Source organism: Cervus canadensis, chromosome 26 (assembly GCF_019320065.1).
Source record: "Cervus canadensis isolate Bull #8, Minnesota chromosome 26, ASM1932006v1, whole genome shotgun sequence".
Classification (NCBI taxonomy): Eukaryota; Metazoa; Chordata; class Mammalia; order Artiodactyla; family Cervidae; genus Cervus; species Cervus canadensis.
This window is the reverse complement of record NC_057411.1, coordinates 34,387,692-34,412,383: the sequence shown is the minus strand read 5'-3', so window position 1 is coordinate 34,412,383 and position 24,692 is coordinate 34,387,692. Positions and strand designations below refer to the sequence as shown.

General features: G+C 42.3%; 1 protein-coding gene across 2 annotated transcripts in view; it reads left to right on the top strand.

Moving 5' to 3' along the window:
- Positions 1-1,928: 1,928 nt before the first annotated feature.
- LOC122428361 (placenta-specific gene 8 protein-like) overlaps positions 1,929-24,692 on the top strand; it is a 34,263-nt gene continuing 11,499 nt past the window's right edge. The window contains exons 1-2 of one of the 2 annotated variants that reach the window (XM_043448338.1): positions 1,929-2,041; positions 22,435-22,563. In XM_043448338.1, coding sequence (XP_043304273.1) covers positions 22,464-22,563 — 100 coding nt within the window. In that variant the 5' untranslated portion in view covers positions 1,929-2,041; positions 22,435-22,463. Of the gene's footprint in view, positions 2,042-5,302; positions 5,444-22,434; positions 22,564-24,692 lie in introns of those variants that run through there. The other variant, XM_043448337.1, reaches the window with a different exon arrangement.

Sequence of the window (24,692 nt, the reverse complement as noted above, 5' to 3'; positions counted from 1 at the left end):
GCAATTCAGGAGACCCCAGTTTAATCCCTGGGTCATGAAGATCCCCTGGAGAAGGGACAGGCTACCCACTCCAGGATTCCTGGGCTCCCTGTGGCTCAGACACTAAAGAATCCGCCTCATGTTCGACTTTTGCAACTCCATGAACTATAGTCTGCCAGGCTCCTCTGTCCATGGAATTCTCCAGGCAAGAATACTGGAGTGGGTAGCCATTTCCTTCTCCAGGGGATCTTCCTGACCCAGAAATAGAACCCAGGTCTCCTGCATTGCAAGCAGATTCTTTACCAACTGAGCTATGAGAGAAGGCCATGACTAACACTTAATATTTACTGTTAATATTCTGTGACTGGAGTCAGAAAGAGTCTTAAACAATACAACTGCCAAGCGGTGCCCCAGGATAGAAACTTGAGATCCATTTCAATTTTGCTGTCTCACTGTCCACATTCCATATAGCAAGTCTGCGGATTCTACTTCTTAAATTTCTTTTCATTATTCCTTTTCCCCAGTTCCTTAATTCAAGGGAGAGGGGGCAAAAAAGCAGTATTTGCTGAATACTTATAGACTGCTAGGTAGTGGTGTTATGACCACATGACTTTAGTCACGAAGTCAAGTCTGACCCTTGTGACCCTTCAGACTGTAGCCCACCAGGCTCCTCTGTCCATAGGATTTCCCAGCAAGAATACTGGAGTGGGTTGCCATTTCCTTCTTCAGGGATCTGACTCAGGGATCGAACCCAAGTCTCCTGCATTGGCAGGCGGATTCTTTACCACTGAGCCACCAGGGAAGCTCAGACGGTTAGGACATGTTCACTATTTAATCCCAACAGTGACCCTATGAAGAATTTGAAGCACAGAGATGGCGACTAACTAGACCAAGGTCACACAGTGAGCCAGCAGCGATTCTCACTCCAGAGGCCATACTGGGCACCCCTGTGCCAGACTGTCTTGATAAACATTTACTCAGTGGCTAACCTCAGAAGCAATAGTTATAGAACTCCACCCCAGGCAGTGCCCATATGACACAGGCCAGTGGCTCCTTAGTCCTTTTGGAAAATGGCAATGACTCTCCAAAGCAGTCTAGTCAATACCCAACCTGATCACTTTTCGCAGAGAATTTGTCATCAACCACTAAGTCTCCACGTTCTCAGCCCCAAAGCTTGTGGAACCTGTTTGCAAAGAGAAGAGCAACACCAGCCAGGTTGGAGCCATGCTACATCTTTTGTTTAAAGAAAAGACAAAAAAAAAAAAAAATGGCCTGGTGATTTTCTCAGCAGGAGTTCACACACACACACACACACACACACACACACACACACACACCTGTTCACATGTCTGTCTCCTTGAAAATATAGTTCCTGGACTTCCCTGGTGGTCTAGTTCTTAAGAAGCTTTCTGCCAATGCAGGGGACAGGGGTTCAAGTCCTGGTCCGGGAAGATTCCACATGCTGCAGGTCAACTAGGCCTGTACACTGCAAATGCTGAAGCCCAAGCACCCTAGGTCCCGTGCTGTGCAACAAGAAAAGCCACTGCAATGAGAAGCCCATGCACCACAGCTAGGGAGTAGCCCCTGCTTGCTGTAGCTAGAGAAAGGCTACACAGTAATGAAGACCCAGCACAGTCATAAATAAATAAACAAATTTTAATATATATATAGTTCTTCACGGAGTCTTTCCTGTTGTTTTTGTTTTTAATTTTTTAAATGTTTGGCCACACAGCACATAGGATCCCTGACCAGGGATCGAATCCACACCCCCTGCAGTGGGAACTCGGCATCTTAACCACTGGACCATCACAGAAGTCCCTGTGGAGTCTTTCCTGAATAGTCCTATAAACCTCTGTCTGCCGCCATTCCAGGACTCCTCACATAGACCATCTGAACACTTCCTACTTCTTCAGATGCTCCTTTCACTTCCTCAAATCCACTGAGCTCACGCCGGGACTTTGGCCCTCTCTTGGGATGCTCCTCCCACCCATCCACACAGCCACCTCCTCATCCTCCTCGGGTGTCTGCTCCAGGGAGGCCTCCCCTGCCCATCCTGTCTGAGGTAGGTCTTGCCTTCCCCGACTCCCTCTTTCAGAACCACAGCCCCTTGATGACTGTCTTTGCAACCCTTAGAACAATACACAGCAGTTTTATTCACTTGGATGCTGACTTGGGGTTTATTTGTGTTTGCGTGTGTTTTTCTTTCCTCTTTCTTGTTTACTAGGATAAAACTAAATGGGCATCTTGAGAGCAGGAAACCTGTTTGTTGCTCTTATATCGCTGGTACCTCACACAGCCCTGTTGTATAGCAAGGACTCAGTATATATGTATATGTTTGTTGAGTGAACGAATAAAAGGATCAGAGACTAGAATATAGAACCTGGGGGGCCTGATTTAACCCCAATCACAGATGACCTGGTGGGTCCCTTTTAAAAATGCTCAGTTGGTATAAATGGGCAGAATGCGTGAAGTTCCCAAATCCTGGCTCCTTCCCTACTTGATGGAATTCAATTAATCTCTGGGTGATTCTTTTCCTATTTCTGTGTGACTGGCTCAGTGAGTGAGTGAGTGAGTGCTCAGTCATGTCCAACTCTGTGATCCCATGGACTATAGCCCACCAGGATCCTCTGTCCCTGGGATTTTCCAGGCAAGAATGATAGAGTGGGTTGCCATCTCCTCCACCAGGGGATCTTCCTGACCCAGGGATTGAACCCACGTTCTCCTGAATTGGCAGGTGGATTCTTTACTACTGTGACTCCTGTGGCTGGCTCAGACCATAACTCTAAAGATATTTTAATGTGATCCCACAGGTCCCTGAGTTTCACTCATGCCAGTGACAGAGGCCTCCCCCTGTCCTTCAAAGGGCTCAGCGTCCAGCTGGGGAATGGGGCAGGTGAGATATCCTACAGTGGAGGAGAGGGGTACACAGAGGGCTTTGAAAGAACCTTAAAAAAGGGGCTTCATCCTGAGAAAGAGAAGGGGTGACAGGGGAGGGGAACGCGACTCTATTGCATATCGTCCATGTATCTAGGCTCTCCCATATTATCTTATTTAATCCTCCCCAGGGCCCTGTGATGTGGATGTTTTCACCACTGTTTTACAGTTGAGAGTCATAGTGGAAAAATACAGACTTTTATGTCAGATAAGCCTGAATTCACGTTCCACCCTTTCAGAGTAGCTGCTGTAGGGCCCTTGGAAACTACTTGACTTCTCTGGACTCAGTTTCCTTATTTTTATTATTGTAGTAACAATGACAGTTGCTATGAATGTCAAATGATGAAGATATATGACACATTAGTTGAAATGATTTTGTGCTTTAAGCACATGCTGATTTAATACATTACAGCCCTTTTTTATTAAGAGATTTGCCCAAGATCCACAGAATAAGTGGCCTAGAACTTGATGACCTGTTGCTTTGACTCTTGGGAGTCCCTTGGACAGCATGGAGATCAAATCAGTCAATTCTAAAGGAAATCAACTCTGAATATTCATTGGAAGGAGTGATGCTGAAGCTGAAATTCTACTACTTAGGCCACCTGATGTGAAGAGTCAACTCATTGGGAAAGACCCTGATGCTGGGAAAGATTGAAGGTAGGAGGAGAAGGGGGTGATGGAGGACAAGATGGTTGGATGGCATCACCAACTCAATGGACATGAGTTTGAGCAAACTCTGGGAGATAGTGAAGAACAGGGAAGCCTGGCGTGTTGCAGTCCATGGGGTCCCAAAGAGTTGGACACAACTGATCGTCTGAACTGAACTGAACTAAAGAAACAACAAAAGGATATTTTCTTTCTTTTTTCTTTTTTCTTTCTTTTTTTTTTTTGATACTGGAGTGGGTTGCCATTTCCTTCTCCATGGGATCTTCCTGACCCAGGGTCGGACCTGCGTCTCCTGCACAGGCAGGCAGATTCTTTACCACTGAGCCACCAGGGAAGGATATTTTCTATATGGGCCATACGGTGTGTCTCACTTCCCAGATCATAAACTCTCCTAGGACAGGAATGATGTCACCGCCCGTTTTGGCTGAGTGCCATGGTTTTGGCTCACACTCTAGTCTTCTACAATAAGATCATATCGATTGTGCTGATACCTGGGTTTTCTATTCAGTGGTATGTATGAATATCAGTAGACTTGCTGAAGGTCTCCCTAAAATCAGTGAGCGCCCAGATACTCCTTTCCCCTTATCTTCCACCTCCAAGAACAACTTCTTCTGTACACACAACTAACCAAGGAGAACGTAAAGTAGTTTCAGTGATATGACTCATTCAAGTTTTATATTCAAACACCACGGGAAAAACTCTACAAGTTAAGAGTTACATCGAAAAGGATTATGTTTTAACCTCCGCTAAATGAACACACTTTAAATCAGCAACCAGGAAACAATTGAAGTTTTCGTATTCAGTATTGCGTATCTGTGTACCTATCTACTGATTCACGAAGTGATTCAGCTCCTCTCTCATCGCTGTTCCCGTTCTCTAAGAACTGCCCATTCCTGTTGTGATTAAACAATAGGAATGGTGGTTTCCGTTAAAGCTACACTTCTGTTTTCCATCCTTGCTTTGGTCCTCTGCATCCTTCATTGTTGTTGTTGTTTAGTCACTAAGTCGTGTCCAACTCTTTGTGACCCCGTGGATTATAGCCCACCAGGGTCCTCTGTCCATGACATTTTGCAGGCAAGAATACTCGAGTGGGTAGCCATGCTGTTCTCCAGGGGATCTTCCTGACCCATGGATGGAACCTGAGTCTCCTGCTTTGCAGGCAGAGTCTTTACTGCTGAGCCACCAGGGCAACCCTGCACCTTCTCTTTGTATGAAATTGTCCCTGCAGTGATCTCCATGATGACAGTCTTGCCTTCTAGACTCCAGGCTCCACACCAGCACCAGACGGGTGGCTCCAAAATTGCCCCTGTCCCTCTCTGCACCCCTAACCTTCAATATCTTCTCTAGTCTCTCATTGGCCATACAGCACTTTAGCTTAGAAAACAACCTGACAAGAAGGAAATCTAATATGTCTTTAGCATTTTTGAATCATAAGGCCAGCTGCTCAATTCTCACTTTTAAACATGTGTCAAGACACTTAAATGCCTTGGGAAATAGATGAATTCTAGAAATTCTGAATAAATAAAACTTGGACCTTCATAAGATGTGCTGTTGCCCAATCATAGATAAATCTTGCTGTCTAAGGAAGCAGTATTATCAGGCAAATGTCACATAAAATAAATGGAATCAGATGAAACGGAGTGTCCGCTTTCTTAAGCGGAGAAACACTGACCACCCTACCCCACCCCAAGCAGTAAAGACAGGCTTGCTTTCTTTCCTCCAGTCCCACCTCCTAACTTTCCACACCCCCCCTCCAACCCCGCCTTAACTGATGACAGCCCTGGGCTGCACAACAAAACGGTCGTGTTCCAGAGGTTTTTCCTGCTTATCTGAGCTGCTGTCCTCTGTAGTCAGCCTGTGTGTGGTGAGTATTTTTGCAATAACTTTAATGTTGCCAATTTCTTGTCTTTCTCTTTCATCCTCTTTCAAAAGAAAATTATTTTAAAAATAATCAATTATTGAGCCAGTAAATTCTCATCATATAACTAATATACGATAAGGCAGAATTGAATAATAGGTGAATTTTTGTTAAAACCTACATGTCTGCAACATGTAATTGTCTTTTAAATTAAATTTGACAGGGGCAATTCATAAGATCCTGTGTATAGACTGTTTCTTAAAAATGAAAAGACATTTTTTAAGTGAAAAACTACTCTTAGTTATAAAGAAGAAATTAAGACTCTTGTGTTTAAGCAGATTATTCTAAATTCCTTCTAGAAACTTTGTTATTTTATAATTAGTTTCAAGATTTGCTGTGGAAATTACCATTGCTAGATTTTGCGGTTTATTACTACTTTGCGATCTGAAGTTAATTCTCTCTGTTTTTATATAACAAAAACAAATTTTTGAGATCATCACAGTCTGGCCATTTGTCACCTTCCCTGATTTGCATTGTTGTTATTATGGGCAATATTACCAAGGCAGATCTTAGTGTTTTCACTGTTGAGGGAATGATTAACTCTTCTCACGTGTATGATTTAAAGAAAGGGGTCAGGGAGAAAAGTTTTGTTTTCTTTTTTATTTCTTAAAGATGGTTGATAAAAGGCATGACATCTAGATGGATGTCTGGTCTAGAGACTTTGGAATTGTGTGTATGAGACTTACTGTTTCTGTATTTGTACATTTGTTCATTGAGCCTATACTCTGTTCCAGGCATCATGTTAGGAGAAAAAGATGAGGGGCCAGAATTCATAGAGCTCAGACTCCAGTAGAGGCGAGGGACCTGAAAACAGCTGATCTTAAAGTATCAGGTCAGATGCTCATACTCAGCCACACAGTCATGTCTGAATCTTTGTGACCCCATGGACTGTAGCCCACCAGACCCCTCTGTCCATGGAATTCTACAGGCAAGAATACTGGAGCAGGTTACCATTTCCTTTTTCTGGGCATCTTCCCAGCCCAGGAATCAAAACTGCATCTCCTGCTTCTCTTGCATTGGCAGGCAGATTCTTTACCATTTGAGTCACCTGGGAAGCCTTGAGAGGCCTTGTGTGTGTGTGTCTTAGTCACACAGTCGTGTCTGACTGTTTGTGACCTCATGGACTATAGCCCGCCAGGCTCCTCTGTCGATAGAATTCTCCAGGCAAGAATACTGGAGTGGGTTGCCATTCCCTTCTCCAGGGGATCTTCCCAAACCAGGGATTGAGCCCAGGTCTCCTGCATTGCAGGCAGATTCTTTACTGTCTGAGCCACCAGGCCCTCAGAGAGGCCTTTTGTTGTTCAGCCACTCAGTCATGTCTGACTCTGCAACCCCCTGGACTGCAGCCCACCTAAACCGAAGGCTTCTCTGTCCTTCACCATCTCCCAGGGTTTACTCAGACTCATGCCCATTGAGTCAATGATGAGGTCTTAAACACGCTGAAAAAAGTGTGATATGCTGTTCATCTACATTCCTCCATATGTAAAGAAGTCCAGCATAATTGTGATTATTTCCCTCAAAGATTACCTTTATTTGAGGAAGGAGAATAAATATTTCTCCTGTATTTTATTTCACTTTATCACCCCAACTTTATTGCTGCCCTGAGGATATGCTTGCTTTAGCTCTTTCGAAGCCATCCAAAGCAATCCATCGGAAGAACCGCCCCAGTGCACTTCCATGTATTAGCAAAATGCAGAGGAAGCCAAGAAGAGTACTGAGCAAGCATCATTGTTTAGCCATCAGCTTTATTGAGAAATTAGCACTTAAAATTACTCTTAAACTCTTAAACTTCTCTAGGGGATCTTCCCAACCCAGGGATCGAACCTGTGTCTCCTGCATTGGCAGGTAGATTCTTTACCACTGAGCCACCAGGGAAGCCCTTGGATTAATGGACACCACCCAAATTCACCATTCTGTAATTTTGACCTTTGATTTTATGGCTAATGACCAGCACTATCTTAACCCTCTTTTCTTCCATCACCAATGCAATTTGTGGGCACTGAGTGGGGTGAAGGGCTCTTCCCACCGCTGCCCCCCCCCACAACCCCATCCCTTGCTAATAGCACAAAATCTAAAATTATTTAGCAAAGGTGACTGTTGACCAAAAAAGACTTTTTAAAAAATCAGCTAGGTCGCTTCAAGATGTTTGTGCTGAAGTGAATGGAGCTATTAGCTATAAGTGATCTTCAACCCACGTGACTCAAAGGACAGATGATTCCGGTTCTAATTTAAGTTGCAACAAGTTTTAAATTACAGTCCTGTACTTCTTAGGTCTTCTGGTTCTTTTAGCCAAGTTACAGGTTTGCTATGCTGATAAGACCAGATAATAGATATTCCAAACATGGGTGGAGACAAGCCCTCTGCAAGTCCAGGAGCTGGTGACCCCCTCTTCTCTTTCTGGGATTCTCTCCTGCTGAGTTCCTACTGGAGACAAAGATTTCCAAGAAAGAGGTGAAGAGACAACAGATAGAATAAAAGCAAGACATGAGTCTGGGAAAATAATTGCCTAAGGGAGGAATCTGAGTTTAGTTGAGTTTTCATAGCTGCATATGACTTAAAACTTCTAACTCAAGGATTCATTCACTGAACCAATAATATTTCAGCCTTTAATTCTGCAGACAGAAATAAATTGGGGGATGAGCTGGAAGAACTCAAACTCTTTCTTGGAAAGACTCTTTCTGTTCCTTTATATCAACTCAAGAGTCACGTAGAAGTTTTAACTAATTAGATAATAATTCTGAGCTAAAGCCCAATGATTGGATCCCAATTTTAAAAGAGATAAATGCTCACTCCCCAGTTATAACAAAAAAGAAAACAGCCTTCTTTTCCCTGTAGGAAAAATGTTTTACTGCCACATTTGGGAGTAAACTCATTCAAATGTGTTCCTACACACACAAAACAAATTTTTATTGGATTAAATGGAAGGACAGACATCACAGATGTCAACAGTAGTTAATCTTTGGACTTCCCTGGCAGTCCAGTGGTTAAGACTCCCTGCTTTCACTGCCAGGGTACAGGTTTGATCCTGGTCAGGGAACTAAATATCCCTCATGCTGTGTGCCCCCCTAAAAAAAATAGTGGTTAGCCTTGTATGCTGGATTTAAAAGAAATATTTTCTTTTGACATTTTTGTCAAAAATTTAGATTTTTGACATTCAGATTTATCTTCATTGATTGTACTATTTGAACTAAGTTTTTAAAATTATACATATTTTGGGTGAAAAATTAAGTGGGAGGGGACATTTGAAATTAGAGGGGAAATGTGTGTTTTATCTTTGTGTAAAAAGACTTACGTTCCATTCCTTCAGTACTCAAATCATCGTTTTGGATAGACATCCTTTAATAATCATGATAATTCAATTCTCAGCCCACCCTGTATGCTGGAATCACCTAGGAAGCTTTAAAAATATCAACTCCAAAGCCTCCTTCACTTAGACCAATGGGACCAGAATCAGAATGAAGCCAAGTGGTCAACTTATTATATAATCTAAGGGTCCATATTGTAATTTCTGTCTTCGTAGCATTGACCAGGAAGTTTGCTGTTGTTGTTTAGTCGCTAAATCATGTTGACTCTTCTGAGACCCCATAGACTGTAGCCTGCCAGGCTCCTCTGTCTGTGGGATTTCTCAAGCAAGTATACTGGAGTGGGTTGTCATTTCCTTCTCCAGGCGATCTTCCCAAATCAGGGATCGAATCTGTGTCTCCGGCATTGGCCGTTGGATTCTTTACCACTGAGCCACCAGGGAAGCCCAACCAGGAAGTCACATTACCTAAAATGAGACTCCATGAGCACTTTACTGCTTTCTTCTATCATCACAATGGGTGGGTTTTGGTAACACCCGGTGTAAAAGTTTTCCAGTTCTCTGCTGTAGAACTTGGACTTTGATCAGTTGTACAGCCAGATGTGATTCATTGGTGTGTGCTCAAGATGTACTGCTCAATAAAACACCAGCTTGTTTTAAATGGATATTTAAATACCAGTCGTAGCCCGTGTTGGCCAAGTCTCCTTTCTAAGCTTCCCCACTGGTCACTTGCTAAAGTAGTTTTATCAATAGAATGGATTTCTAAGGGAAACACAGACTTTCCTGCAGGTATGCCTTTAGCTTATCTCCATGTTGAATTAGGATGGCCATCAACTCACCTCCACACTTCTATTCAGGTGCATGTCCTGTTTGCATTTTTTAGTTTTTATAACACTACATTTGCTTTATATGCCTTTTCCTCACACCTGTTGCTGTGTAATAGGCAGCCCTCACTGGGTATCTGAACTCAGATTCATGCCAAAGACTTCTAATTCAGCCTCAGTGCAGCACAAGTCTTATCGAACCCCAGGTGGTGAAAATACTGTCCATGGAGGAATATTCAAGAATATCCATCCATGTTTTTCACTGAACAATCTAAAAAAATCTGATTTTTAATCTTGAATCATCCCAGATTATCAGAGAGGTAGATACTCAGATGAGATCATTTTAGCGTCTTGCTTTTACTGATTCTACCCCAGAATTGTGCTATGACCTTGTATGAGGGAATAGGTTCAGGAAAGTCACTGCTCTTTCTATTGTAGAGCTATTGAGATAGGCTTTGGCCACCGCATTTTATGTATCATCTCCTTTTTGAGGAAATTGAGAAATCTGTCTAGGTCTCAATGTCTTTTTATTTTATGGACGTGATCAATCTCCTAAATGTTTGTATTCCCTCTTTGCTTTGCCTAGTGGGAAGCTCAGAGACTAATTTTCAGCCCATACCAAGCACTGGACAGGAACCTTAGAACTGGTGCCAAATTTACTCCAGGCTTTATTTTCCCTGATCTCTTTATTTTTGAGTCTTGTTTTGTATGTAATTTAGTAGATGGTTCAAATCTTTTTAAAAACAGGGCAAGACTATGAATCAAAATTTCTCAGCCTTGACGCTAGTGAGCCAAATTTCTTGTTTGTGGGAATGGGTACGAAGTGGAAGAGAAGGGAAGGGACAGAGACAGAAGAGCCTTCCTGGCCTCTACCTACCAGGTGCCAATAAGCCGTTGTCCCCCTACCCTGAGCTGTGACAACCAAAATGACATTGCCAAATGTCCCCTGATTGAAACTCACTGGTATAAATGAATCAATAAACTTAATACTGAATATGTAGGGGAAGAAAAGCTCTCCTCAACCCTCTTAGGGTCCCTGGCTGGGTCTGAAAATTAAACTAAGTTTGATAGGGGAAATGCAGGCAAATGTTATTAAATGTACATGGGAACTTCTGCAAGAAAATTAAAGACTCAAGGAAGTGACCATAGCAGGAAACGTTTATACTTTTAGACAAAGAAACCATAAATTTGTGGAGTCAACAAGATAAGGGGGTTTGCCTGAGGGGTACTAAATGGTGAAAAAGTCACAAGGTTTGCTTATTCTAAGCCCTAAATTCCATCTCTGGTGCTAAGGATGTCTGCCTTCCTTCCGGCTCAGGGAGGGTACCTTTCTCCTGAGAGACTTACCTCTTGCTTTCTGGGAAGACAGGTGAAGGGAGAGACCTTCCTGCTTTTGCTATTTTCTCAAACCCCTTCAGGGGCGTCCCCGAAGGTGGTGCTAGTGGTAAAGAACCCGCCTGCCAATGCAGGAGACTCAGGAGACCCAGGTTCAATCCCTGGGTTGGGAAGATGCCCTGGAGAAGGAAATGGCTACCCACTCTAGTATTCTTGCCTGGAGAATCCCATGGACTGAGGAGCCTGGCGAGCTATGGTCCATGAGGTCTCAAAGAGTCGGACACAACTGAAGCGACTTAACACGCCTGCAAACTCCTTCAGCTTCAGTATGCCAAGGTGTCATATTTTAGGGTATTGGGTCCTGAACCCCACCAAAAACTTAGTAATTTCTAAGCTACGTGGAGGCCACTGTCTTTGAGGGACACAAAGATCATTGAAACCCACTGACCACGCTCAGAAAAGCCAAAAATTAGCCAAAAAAGAAAAAGAAAGTTTTCAGAATATGCATAATTAGATATAGCTCATATCTGAAGTTATTATAGCCACTGTAGTTCTCCTAATGACTCTGGGGAGAAGGAAGTGAAGGTACTATCATCGTCATTTAGAGAAAAGGCGCAGAGGTAGCCAAGTATCGGTGGTTAGAGCTATGGTTAGAGCCCAGCATCCTGACCCCCAAGTCCAGGGGGCTCTTCAACACACCACCAAAGTGTTGTTGAGCAAGTTCAAAGGAGGGAGCGAGGCAAACCCAACTTGGAGGATTTGGAGTGGCTTCCTGGAGGAGGTAGTGTTTGAGATGAGATGTTGACTGGTCAATAGAGAAAGTGGAGGCATGAACTCACAGCAGAAATGGAACAGATGGAAAGCTTGCAGAGTGGTGAGGAAGCTGACCAGATACGGGAAGGAAAGGGTCAGGGAAGGACTAGGAAAACAGGGTGTGTTGTGCTGTAAAGAGCTTCTGAGGGCAGGCTTACGGGGTTTGGCTGTGAAAAGGCAATCATTCCCTAGAACCATGTATGCCTGACAGCCTTTCATAACTTATAAGATAAAAGTAGAGAAGAAGCTTAATGAATTAGGTCACCAAAGAGATTAATAGTGGTAAGATGACAGCAGGGGGCATGGATCACTTTATCAAGTGATCATTATTCTCTACCCTGTCCCCAAATTAAAGGCTTCAGTGAGCCAAGTCCCCTTCACCATCTGGATGAAAGGAGGGTAACTGAACTTTCCTGGTGTCCAAAAATTTCCCAGTCTTGCACTATCAAGAACACAAGAGGTGGGTGGGACAGAGAGGGGAGTTGAGGGAAGCTCAAGAGGAAGGGGACATATTTGTACTTAAGGCTGATCCACGTTGTTGTAAGGCAGAAACCAACACATTGTAAAGCAATTATCCTCCAATTAAAAAAAAAATACAAGAGGGCTCCTCATTTAAGCATTAGCAGGCATGAGCACCACTTTAACCATGAGGAGAAATGTTTTTGAGTGACCTTTTAAAAATAAAAAGATTTAGCTTCCATTAGAAAATGCCATACCATCAACTACGCATAATCATTTTAAAATTTCCTTATGACTAAGAGTTCTCATTGTTCTGGCTAAGATTTCAGAAATTACATAATAGGTGGGACATTAGGCAGCATCCTACTAGGATACAACAACAGGGAATTATGAGATCCAGATAATTGGCTCCAGATGCAGACTCAGGCCTGCCGTGGAGGGCTGGGTGCTGGAAAAGATCAAGAAAGGAGATGTCTTCCTAGGTGCAGGGGTTGATGGTTTCTGGAGCCAGCTACAGGGAGTTGGAGGTCAGAAAGTGATGTGAGACTAATCATCTCTCTTCACTCCCAGTCTATAAACCAAAAGGGACCATTTCCTCCTCTGTCTCCTAACTCTTAACACAGTCCAGTGGTTAAGACTCTGCTTCTGATGCAGGGGGCATAGGTTCAATCCTTGGTCAGGGAACTAGAATTCCACATGCCATGCAGCACAGCCAAAAAATTTTTTAAAGAAAAGAAATGACACTGTAGGGGGAGAAGAATAATTTTCCCTCTAACCATCTATCTCCTCAGCTGGGGCCCTGTAACAAAAGATAAAGAGAAAAGGCAGAAGTTGATTAACACCTATATCTCACATACATGGGAGAAAAGAAGGAAAACTGTAACTGTCAGCAGTGGCTTAGACTTCAGGCTTAAATATAATCTTCTGCTAAAAGCAAAAGAGAAGCTGGGAATGGACCAGTTATGGGGAGGAGGCCAAGTCAACAAAAATAAGATTTGTTGTGCAGAAAAGGGCCTGGTCCATCCAAGAGTTTCTTATGATTTCTTTCTTATTAGAGTCATTCTTCTTTTCTTGGTAGGACAGGGAGACCACCTTACAAATGGTGATCTTCTTTCTAAATATACATTTCCCTTAAAGCATGACTTCTACTGGGTTTCCTATCTTCTCCCGAGTCTGCTGTTTCTCAAAATAATCAGCTCAAAATAACTTCCCTGGTGGCTCAGGCAGTAAAGAATCTGCCTGCAATGTGGGAGACCCAGGCTCAAGCCCTGGGTCAGGGAAGATCCCCTGGAGAAAGAACTGGCAACCCACTCCAGTATTCTTGCCTGGAGAATCCCATGGACAGAGGAGCCTGGTGGGATACAGTCCATAGGGTCACAAAGAGTCGGACACGACTGAGCAACTAATACACACACACAACTGTAATCCTAATAAGGCCAAACTGGCATTTGGGGATGCCATTTTCTGGTTAACAGTATAACTGGTCCAGTGTGACGTGGAGGCTGCAGAATTCTGCTTAAGACGCATTGGAGCTGGGGGGATGGAGTGGGACGTAGACTTAGACCAGGGACTAGAAGACAGGCGTGCTGTGGGTTGCTAAATGCTGCAAAATCTCAAAGTGATCAAAAGCAAGGCGTTCTCAACTGCCTTTATATAACTTCCTTGTTCCAGAAATGGGCGGCATAGAACCCATGGAATGATCTGGTAGGAAGTTGAAAGCCAGAAGGAGGTAGACAGAGGAGAAAAGAGGGGAAATCAAGGGACTGACAAGCCCTGGGAAGCCCTAGTGAATGAATGATAAGCAACAATCTCACCTGACCCCATCAAGATAGATCAGACTGGCTGAGAGAAATAGAGCCCATGTGAGACTCAGGCAAGTCAATGAAACTCCTTCCATGAGACAGAGGGCTTGGTGGAATAGAAGAACTCTGACTTTGGCTTTAGCTTGCCTGGCATTGAACCAGGCTGAGCCGCTTAACTTCTCCAAGTATCAGATTTCAACACAGGAAGCAAGATTGCTGCAAGGCTAGAATCCAATATCACACATCAGATTGCCAAACATGGAAACTGGCAATAGAAACAGCTCAAGAAATTTCAGTTTTCCTTCCTCTATCCATGAATAAACAATTATACATTCCCAGAGGAAATGCTCTTAAATAATCAAGCTAGAAATCAAATAAACCACTGTCCTTTGGGACACTATGGCAGGGGTGGTGGGGGTAGGGGAGGATGCTAGTGGAGAAAAGGGCCTACTACACAACCTAGAAAAGCCCACTATTTTCACCTCCCCTCCATCACTTCCCATTCCTGTAAGTGTGGGGAGCAGTAACTGCCCCTACACTGGTATTACCTCATACCAAAATCCTTCTCCAACCCTCCAACCCTGTAAAATATAGGATGCCCAGTTAAATTTGAATTTCAAATAAATATTTTTTTTTTTAGTATAGCTCAAATATTGCTTGGGACATAATTTTCAAATTTAACTGAATAATCTGTATTTTTTTCATAAATGTGATGACTCTATTTAATCATTTAACCATAGTTTCTGTTTTTCTCAATTTTAAACCTAGGTGCCTGCTTCCCAGATTCTTTAGAAGTCTATGAGTAAAAAGAAAGATAGCAGCATTTCCCGATATGGGCTAGGATGTGGAGCAACTGGAACTCTCATACATTACTGATAGAGGTGTACATTAGTGCCACTACTTTGGAATACTGTTTGGCACTATTTACAAACCTTGGGACCCAACAATTCCACTCCTAGATATAGATATAACAGAGATGCATACACAGTTCACCTAAAGATATGTACAAGAATGTTCATAGTAGTATCATATTATTGGTAACAGTCCAGACTGCAAACAATACAATGGAAGCATGGATCAAGAAATTGTGGTATATCTATAAAATGGAATATTATACAGCAATGAGCAAAAGAAGCAAGAACTAGAAGAATAAATAATGTTTATAATTCAATGAATATAAGGCTCAGACACAGGTAAAATGAGTTTCTGATGTTAGAAGAAAGGATAGAGGTTGCCTCTGGGTGGAGGGTTAGAGCCCCTATGAGAGTAAGGAGGGCTTCTGGGGTTCTATGATGTCCTAGTTCTCGATTCAGGTTGTGGTTTCAAGAATTCACTTGATGAAAATTCATCAATCATGTTTACAATTTCTATCCTTTACTGTATACACCCTAGAGAAGGGAACGGCTACCTACTCCAGTATTCTGGCCTGGAGAATTTCATGGACAGAGGAGCCTGGCAGGCTACAGTCCATGTGGTCGCAAAGATTAGGACACAACTGAGCAACTTTAAATTGCATTTCAATTAAAGGGATATTTAAAGAAAAAAAAAAAACAGTAGAACTGGAGAGGTTAAACTGTCAACTAGGAACAATAAGGAGAAGGAAGAGACAAGAGGCAGGTTTGGAGGCAAGTCCCAATAGGACTTGCCACACAGAAGAAGCATTACAGAATAGGATGTGAACAAACCTGTGAGGGGACTGGGATCCTGGCCTGATCCTGAGCATTTTGAACATTTTTAAAAAATATTTATTTATTTGGCTGCACAGGGTCTTAGTTGCGGCTTATGGGATCTAGCTCCCAGACCAGGGATGGAACCCAGGGGAGTCCCCACTTTGAACATTTTTGAACTCAGAAGCAATGAGTAAGGTTTCATTCCTCACAAGGACTGCTCATCCATGTCTGCTAGGAGACTGCATTCAACAGGCTTCAGGCTCATGTTTCTGCCCCAGGCTCATGTTTCATGATGCTGATGATATTTTCTAAACCACTTTCTCACCTCAGCCCAATTCACATTTGGTGATGGAAAGTTCTTTTCTTTAAAAAAATAAATGTGCTTTCAGGATGTTTAGAAATATCCTTGGCCTCTACACACTTGTCCCCAAGTTGGGACAACCCCAAATGTCTCCAGACGTTGCCCAATGTCCTCCAGCAGTTGAAATCATCTCTGGTTGAGAACCAGTTCTCTACACATGTACTGCGTACTCTAGGTCAAGTTTTCAGTGACTGGTTTCAAGATATTAAAAATACATACATATGTACATGTGTACATTAGGAAAAAAAAGTAGTCACAAACTGTCTAGCTTCTTGAGGTCCCAAAATTCACCTGAGAAGGGACCCTCTAGGAAAAAACTGAACAGGGTTTGTTCATTTCAACTGGTCCCTGACTGATAGAGGTCAGTGGGAAGAAGAATGAAGTTTCTGGAATCCCTTAGAACTGAATTCAAATCCCAGCCCTGCCAGTCTGTCACTTTGGACATGTGGCTTCTTTCCCTTTTTAAGACCAATTTTTAAAAATATTTATTTATTCATTTGGCTGTGCCGGGTCTTAGTTGAGGGTCATGAGATCTTTTTAGTTGCAGCATGTGGGATCTAGTTCCCTGACCGGGGATCAAACCTGGGCCCCTTACTTAGGGAGCATGTGCTTTTAGCCACTGGACCACCAGGGCTTATTTTCTGTTTCCTCTATCAGTGCTCTTTCTTCTGTAGCCTTGTGGGAGAACTACACACACTTTACAATTCCTACAAGTATAAAAGAAGTATGGGACGGGGGAAGTATTGTTTCCTCCAGGGCCAAGTACCACTGTTTTTATTTAACTAACATTCATGGAGTATTTACTCTGCCAATATTCCTTCAAAGGACTTTTCAAACATCAACTCATTTAATCTTCATGACAACTTTGTAACTGGGGTACTATTGATATCCCCATTTCACAGATGAGGAAACTGAGGCACAGAGAGGTGAAGTAATTCACCCAAGGTCATGTAGCTAGTCACTGGGAGAGATGGAGCCTAGGGCCAGAGTCCACGACCTGGTTAAGGTCATGCTTCTTCATGCTTCTCGGTCCATTTTCTCATCTTTTGGTTCCTATAACATTTCCCATAAGATGCTCCCCATATCTTTTCCCTGAAGAGACTAAGAAGAGGAGGTAGAGCCAACATGCAATCTTTGAGACAAGCTACATTTTCTCATCTATAAATTAAAGAAATTCAACTAGCGATCATGATTTTTCCTTGGCCTTGGCGCTTACACTCTTCGCTTCAGTATTCTTGTCTGCAGTGAAAAGAGTCTTAACAGCCTAATCCCCTGAGTGCTCTGACCTGCTGTGAATATTAAATAGAGACAAGTGTTAAGTAGGAACCAAACATGGGAAGCATAGCACTGTCTATAAGCATAAGCTATGGTCGTACTGGCAACATATCACATTCAGATTTTTTCCATCAATGTTCGCTGGCACTTAGACGCTCTCCCATCATATGGTGATTTGCAGGTTTCAAAATGTCTTCACGTATGTATTCTTATTTGAGCTTCCCTAACACTAGCAATGACTAAAATCCAAGCTTTCTGACTTCGAACCCATTGATCCCAGGTGCTTTTCTGTATCAATAAGTCATGCATAGACACTGCTACTTGGCCGCATTTAGTGTAAAACAGACAATGTCAGGTCACTGACACACATGGAACACGGGGCTTAATAGACATAGTCTCATCACATTAACACCACAAAGAAGAAAGTCAGATTATACTCATTTTAAAGGTGCTAAAACTGAAGCTCAGAGAATTTAGTTTAATTGTCTGAGAACACAGAGAGGGTGGAAAATAGATTTGAATCCAGGTTCATTTGTCTCCACTGGTTCCTAACCATGATCTAGGCCTGGGCTAGTCAAAGTGTGGGCCAGATGCCAATAGCATTGACACCAGCCATGAGCTTGTTAAAAAGGCAAATGTTGGGTCTTACTCTGGATCTACTGAATAAGGATCTGCTTTCTAAAAGGACACCTTGGTGAGTCCTGAGCACATCATAATTTAAGAATCACTGATCTCTATTGCCCCTCAGTGAAGGTCTATCTCTGATATTCAGAAGTGCAAAATCTGTAAATAAGCACATATATGCACACATACACATCCATACACACATATATTGTAGGGTGTTTTTAAAATATACCTCTTCCCTGGTAGCTCATACTGTAAAGAATCTGCCTGCAATACAGGAGACCCAGGTTCGATTCCTGGGTTGGGAAAATCCCCTGGAAAAGGGTATGGCAACCCACTCCAGTATTCTTGCCTAGAGAATTCTATGGACAGAGGAGCCTGGTGGGCTACAGTCCATGGGGTCGCAAAGAGTTGGACATGACTGAGAAGCTAATACTTTCACTTTTTCTAAAAATTTTACTTTAAGAAAGGGAATTTAGGGATTTTAAAGCAAGTGGCATGAGTCCCTGTGTTAGACTGGGAATTGAATTAATAGATACACAATACATGAAGGAGTCTTTTGGGCCTAGAAAAGAGAACAACAGTCTCAAAGGCCCCTTGCTGAATCATCTGACTTCGGAGAAAACAAAGCATAATTTTAGTTCCATCCTGATGCTCCAGGCCAGTTGCATCTATCTGGGACTTATCACCCCCTGTCTGGAAACCTACCACCCCCTACACCCGCCCAGAAGACTTATCACCCCCTGCCCAACTACGAGTGTCATCTCAACAAAAGAATATTCAAAATATCCCGCCTGATTGACGTTTCCCTTATCGCTTACACAAACCTCCCTCTAAGTATGAAGCCTCCCTGATCCCTTTGGGCGCTCAGCCTGGTCGTTAGGCCGACTGTTGCCCCTCCTTGCCTGAATAAAGGTAACCTACTTCTGTTGAGGTCGTCTTTCCTTTTCTGCCTCACCGGAACTGTACCTTACAATACATACCAGGACAGATGTTTTCATATATAGCAATGGTAGCATTTGCCCATTCCAGGTTTGTTTGTTTTTTTTTTTATCAATATTTCTAATTTAGGAAATTATTCGCTCCTTTTTTTAAAAAATCAAACACAGCTGTAAAGTAATTAGCCTCCAACTAATGAAAATAAATGGGGAAAAAAATCAAACACAGCAAATTTTATCCTTACTCTAAACGACTCAACACAACAAATATATGAAGCACTAGAAGAATATTTTAGATACAGTTTTTGCCCTGGAGTAATTTTTAGCTTTGGGGTCTCTAGAGAAGTACTTAAGGACAGTTTTCCTTTTTGATATATTGGCTAGACTGATTTTGGTTACCTATACTGATAACCAAAACATTGTTTTTTATTATAAAGCAGTTTCTGTCAAGAACATAGTCTTACTGGTACATTGCTCTTTCTTTAATGGTATACACACACCCAATAGCAGAAGCAGCTTTCTGTATATGTTAACTATACTGATTTTCCCAGTAAATAATTTTTAAAGTAATGGATAATTCTTTCTTGAGGTCAGGGGTATATCTGTAACATTCAGAGCTGAACCACACATTACCTATACAACTTACTCTTACTTGTAACTATTTCTTAAGTATCATGTGCCATCTCTGATCAAACAGTAGGAGCCTCTGATACCCTGTCTTGTGAAGATACGTCCAACAGGAACATTCCAGGATTGATTAGCAGTGTCTGCTTCGAGTATAAGAAAGACCCTGAAGTACACCTGTTGTGCACTCTGACCCTGTTTCCTGCTCCAAAAAGCAAATGTCTTCACTGTTCCTCATGCCTTCCACACTCTTTTTGCCTCCTAGGCGTTTCCTCACATTATTTTCACTGTCTAGAATGTCTACTATCTTGCCTACACAAGAGTCACACGCTCTCCAGTCAGCCTTCCTAAGTTTTTCCGGAACAAATGATTAAAAAAAAACAAAAACAAGAAACCTGTTCCCAGATCATATGTTTGGACTTCAGCTCAGGTCCCTGGGTCAGATGTTTATCTTACACCCCTCGTGGGGTCAAAGAGATCCCCAGAACAGACTTGGTTTTTTGCTTTATTTTTTGGTACACTTTTGTTATGATAGTTTCAGGTGAAGGGAGAAGGGACTCAGCCATACATACACATGTATCCATTCTCCCCCAAACTCCCCTCCGGCCAGGTTGCCATGTAACATTGAGCAGAGTTCCCTGTGCTATACAGGAGGACCTTATTTGTTACCCATTTTAAATATCACTGTGTGTACGTGTCCATCCCCAGCTCCCTAACTGTCCTTTCACCCACCTTTCCTCCTCCCCCCACCCCACCCCCTGGGCAACCATAAGTTCCTTCTCTAATTCTGTGAGCCTCTTTCTAGAACAGACTTGTTTTGATAGAAAATAAATGCCACCACTTCCTCTGTGAATTATTATACCTGTCCTTCCGGGGCTGTGCAAGTGTCTCTGCAGTTTTAGGTCTTCTGTTTCACTACCGGAGAGTCCTACCTGATGAGTTCTCTTCTCCATTTCTCCTCCTTATTCAAAGTTCTGATATCTCCCCTCTGGCTTTGTACCTACACCCAATATCAAAATAAGGCCGGACTTGCTGGATAAAAAGATTTTGAAAGAATTATTCCTTTCTCTTCTTATCCTCTGTTTGATTTGGTTCTCAGAAGAATCAGTGGTTGGGAAAGCAGTCAAACAAATATGATGTAGATTTAAAAGCAGTCAGATTAGGCACCAAAACAGCTGGTCCCCTTCACCACTCTTACATCTTTTTATCAGCCTTTCTCCCTTAAGAAGCACTTTGGTACTTATTGAATACATAGATTCCTCAATCCCTTTCTAGACTTTTTAAATTAAATCCAAATTTCTAGGGATTATAATTTTAAAACCCCCTCAACTGGTTCTTACCCATAGTAAATTTTTTAAAAAATAAAAGAAAACGTTGCCGGTTATAAGTAAGTTTTCTATTGTATTTAAATAAGTTATATCACAAATGTTAGCTAACAAGGTGACAGCGATTTTCTAAGCCTGGTTTGTAAACAAACCCGTGGAAAATAACTTCTGTGTAGAAGATTTTAATTAATAAGACTCCTTTATAATGAGAAATACAAAACACTTCTACATAAAAACTGAAAAGTTTGTGTCTTACCCTTCACGAATTTAAATTCACTCGGTTAGACAAGGGAATACTATCCATCCTCATGACTTTTCACCATCACCTCTCTGCTCATTAGCTCAGCAATATCCTATTGCATATCTACTGCATCTATCTGTATTTTTAACCGAGCACGAGCATGAACGTGGGTGCACAGTCAGGACTGGGAACCACAGCAGTAGAATCTTGGACTGGAGGCTTCCTTAGCAACATAGCGGAGGAAGACTGAAGGGAGTAAAGCGATGGGAAATGTGGGTAGAGGCTGCCCTCCAACTAGTCAAGGGAAGTATTGAAAGTGACCCGGGACCAAACCACAGAGCACGCGGACTTCCCTGGTGATCCTGTGGCTAAAACTCCTCCCTCCCAAGGCAGGGGTCCCAGCTTCGATCGCTGGCCAGGGAACTAGATCCCACATGCTGCAGCTAAAAATTCTGTATGCTGCGACGAAGATCAAAGATCCTGTGGGGCTCAACCCAGCACAGCCAAAGAAATAAATAAATACTAAAAAATAAAATTAAGAAGTACAGAGCACAGCATAGTTAGATTCAATACAAGAAAAGAGAAAGTTTTCGCATTAATCATGAATGAAATCAAAGACATTCTCTCTCTTGAGAGTTCTTACTGGGTAACAGCTCACAAGACTTAACTTGATCACTGGATGAAATGTGAGAAGTATGGGAGGGACACCATTTCCTAGTGGTTTTGCAACCACTGGGTTTTTCTGTGGGACTTAAAGCCTCTTTTTTCGGAGAAACCTTCACAAAGAGAAATTAATCTTTTTCCAGGTAAACTTTGGCTATCAGGATACCACTAGTAATCAGTTTGCTAATGCTGACATTAGCCAGAAACACCTGCTTTCATAACACCAATTTTATGGAGAAGTAAACAACTTTTACTTTTACAGAAGAGCAACTGAGAGAATGCCTGTGAACTTGCTTTGTAAAAACTGATTATAATGACCATTAAATAAAAATACTTCAAATGCAAAATAGTTGTCTTGAAAACAGCACACACAAAAAAATCATCTTGCTGATAAGAGGACTTGGTGAATGGGGAAAACACACAAACACACACACACATACACAACCAGACAACCTGAGAATGGAATCCTCATCCCTTCTCCTTTATGTTGCTTTTCTATCTTTTATATTTTTAATTCTCAAATATCAGCAATAGTCTGGAAACTATTGCTGATGCTAAGTTGGTTGAATGTGACTGACTCCAACCAAAGGAGGTGCAGTGAAATGCTTTCTGAATTGATATCTATGTTATATCCAACCAATACAGTTAGGTGTTAAATAATTTCTTGGTTTTGTTTTCACAGGCAGTACCCTTTTGAACTCAGTCTTGAAAATGAACCCAGTTGTCTCGCAGCCAGGTTATGGCTCGGTGGTCTCGGCGTCTAGTGACTGGCAAACCGGCACCTTTGACTGCTTTGATGACATAGGGATCTGTAAGTAAACGTAGCTGTTGCTTTCTCCTGGGCTACAACCATGCCGTCGCTGCCATAACAAAAACCGCTCACTTATCCTCTCACTGAGATCCATGTGTGATTGTAGAGATCAGAGGTCACAAGGTGGAACGCCTGGGCAGACTTCACTACTGGATGCGTTTCGTTTGTCCTGTACATAATGACCCCTCTTGCTGTATTAACTTTAAAACCATAGAAACCATATAAAAGTCAGATGCCATGGACTTCCTTGGCAGTCCAGTGGTTAGGACTCCTCGCTTCCAGGACAGGGAGCCCGGGTCAGGGAACTAAGATCCTGCATGCCACAAGACCAGGTGCCCACCCCTCTCAGATCAGATTCCACATAAAAAATGTAGCTTTCCAATCTAGATTTCCAGCTTCTCTTGAAAATTTGGAAAATCTGGAAAGAGGAGTCCTCATTCTCAACTGGCAGAAGTCAGCTGCTGCCAAGCTGACTTTTTGTTGTTGTTTAGTCGCCAAGTCATGTCCAACTCTTTGGGACTCCATGGACTGTAGCACACCAGGCTTCCCTGTCCTTCACTATCTCCCGGAGTTTGCTCAAACTCATGTCCATTGAGTTTGTGATGCTATGCAACCATCTCAGCCTCTGCCACCCGCTTCTCCTCCCGCCTTCAATCTTTCCCAGCCTTAGGGTCTTTTCCAATGAGTCAGCTCTTCGCATCAGGTGGCCACAGTTCTGGAGCTTCAGCTTCAGCGTTAGTCCTTCCAATGAATATTCAGGACTGATTTCCTTTAGGATTGAATGGTTTGATCTTGCAGTCCAGGGGACTCTTAAGAGTCTTCTAACCTCATTAGTTAACCCTATTCAAAGGGACCTTCACTCTACAGTTTGCCATATTCATGTCCATCATCCACTGTTGGCTAGTGTTTTTTTCAACCTGTTTTATTCATTCATTTTGTCTGCCTGCCTTGAATTTATTATCCTTATCCAGATGGATCATCTGGCTTTATATTTCCCACCTCATTAGCATCCCTGTGTTCTTGATGTGTTTCTCCAATCTTCTCCTTTCCCTACAGGGCTGAGTCTGTGTTCCCAGTTTTCACTATTCTTATGAATCTTGTGGTCGATCCATTTCAGGAAGCTTTCGGTTTTTAGCTTTCCTAACCTTAAACTCTTTCACAGTACCAAACACGCTTTGGTGTAAGACAATTTCCTTGTTTCCTAGTCTATTGCCCAAAGGGATGTAGACATTCTCTGTGGGGCTAGTCTTTCCACTGTCTTGAGAAAGAGCCTCTTTTATGTGTGTGTATATGATGGAAGTTCCAAGTTCTGTGGAGACAGCCTTTTGCTGAAAACCATCAATCAAAAAATAAGAGTTTTCTTATCTCATCCAGGGTACAGCCATGACAAACCTCCACCCTAAAATAAGTTTTTCAAAATAAGCTTGAACTCAGCACGTTTGAGAACAGTTTCCTGTTTGTCTCTATTTTCTCAGGTCCTTTTTTGTCTCACACAGACTCTTAAAAGTGAAAGTTCAATATGCTTTTTAAGTTTTTATGTCAATATCCCTTAACTTTTACTTGCTTCGATCCTCATAACAATAATAGAACTTTACTCTTAGCCAGAATGACCGTCTAGAATCTGTTTCCTACTGCTTATCTCAGTTTTCCAATGATCTCTTTACTCAATGTTTTCTGATCCTAAGCACCCTCCCACAGTTTTCAGAGGGTTTCTCAGACATTCAGACGCCACAAACTTCCTATGCCAGTGCTCCAAATATAAACAAGGATAAGGAAGAAAGATAATTTGGACATGCTCATATCAACAAGGCAGGAACTTTTTTGGGAGGGGGGTGACTATTTTGATGATTTAATGAGTTAAGATTGTCAGGGGAGAAGTTAGCAATTTTTTTTAAAGCAATGTTTTTTCTAAACTTTTTATTTTGTATTGGGGTATGGCCGATTAACAAACAATGTTGTGATAGTTTCCAGGTGAACAGCGAAGGGACTCAGCCATATGTATACATGCATCCATTCTCCCCCAAACTCCCCTCCCATCCTGGCAAGGCAGGTGTTTTGCAGTTAAATCTGACCTGGCATATGACGAGCAAATTTCCCCAGTGTGTGAGGGATCTAGAAGCAAGACATAA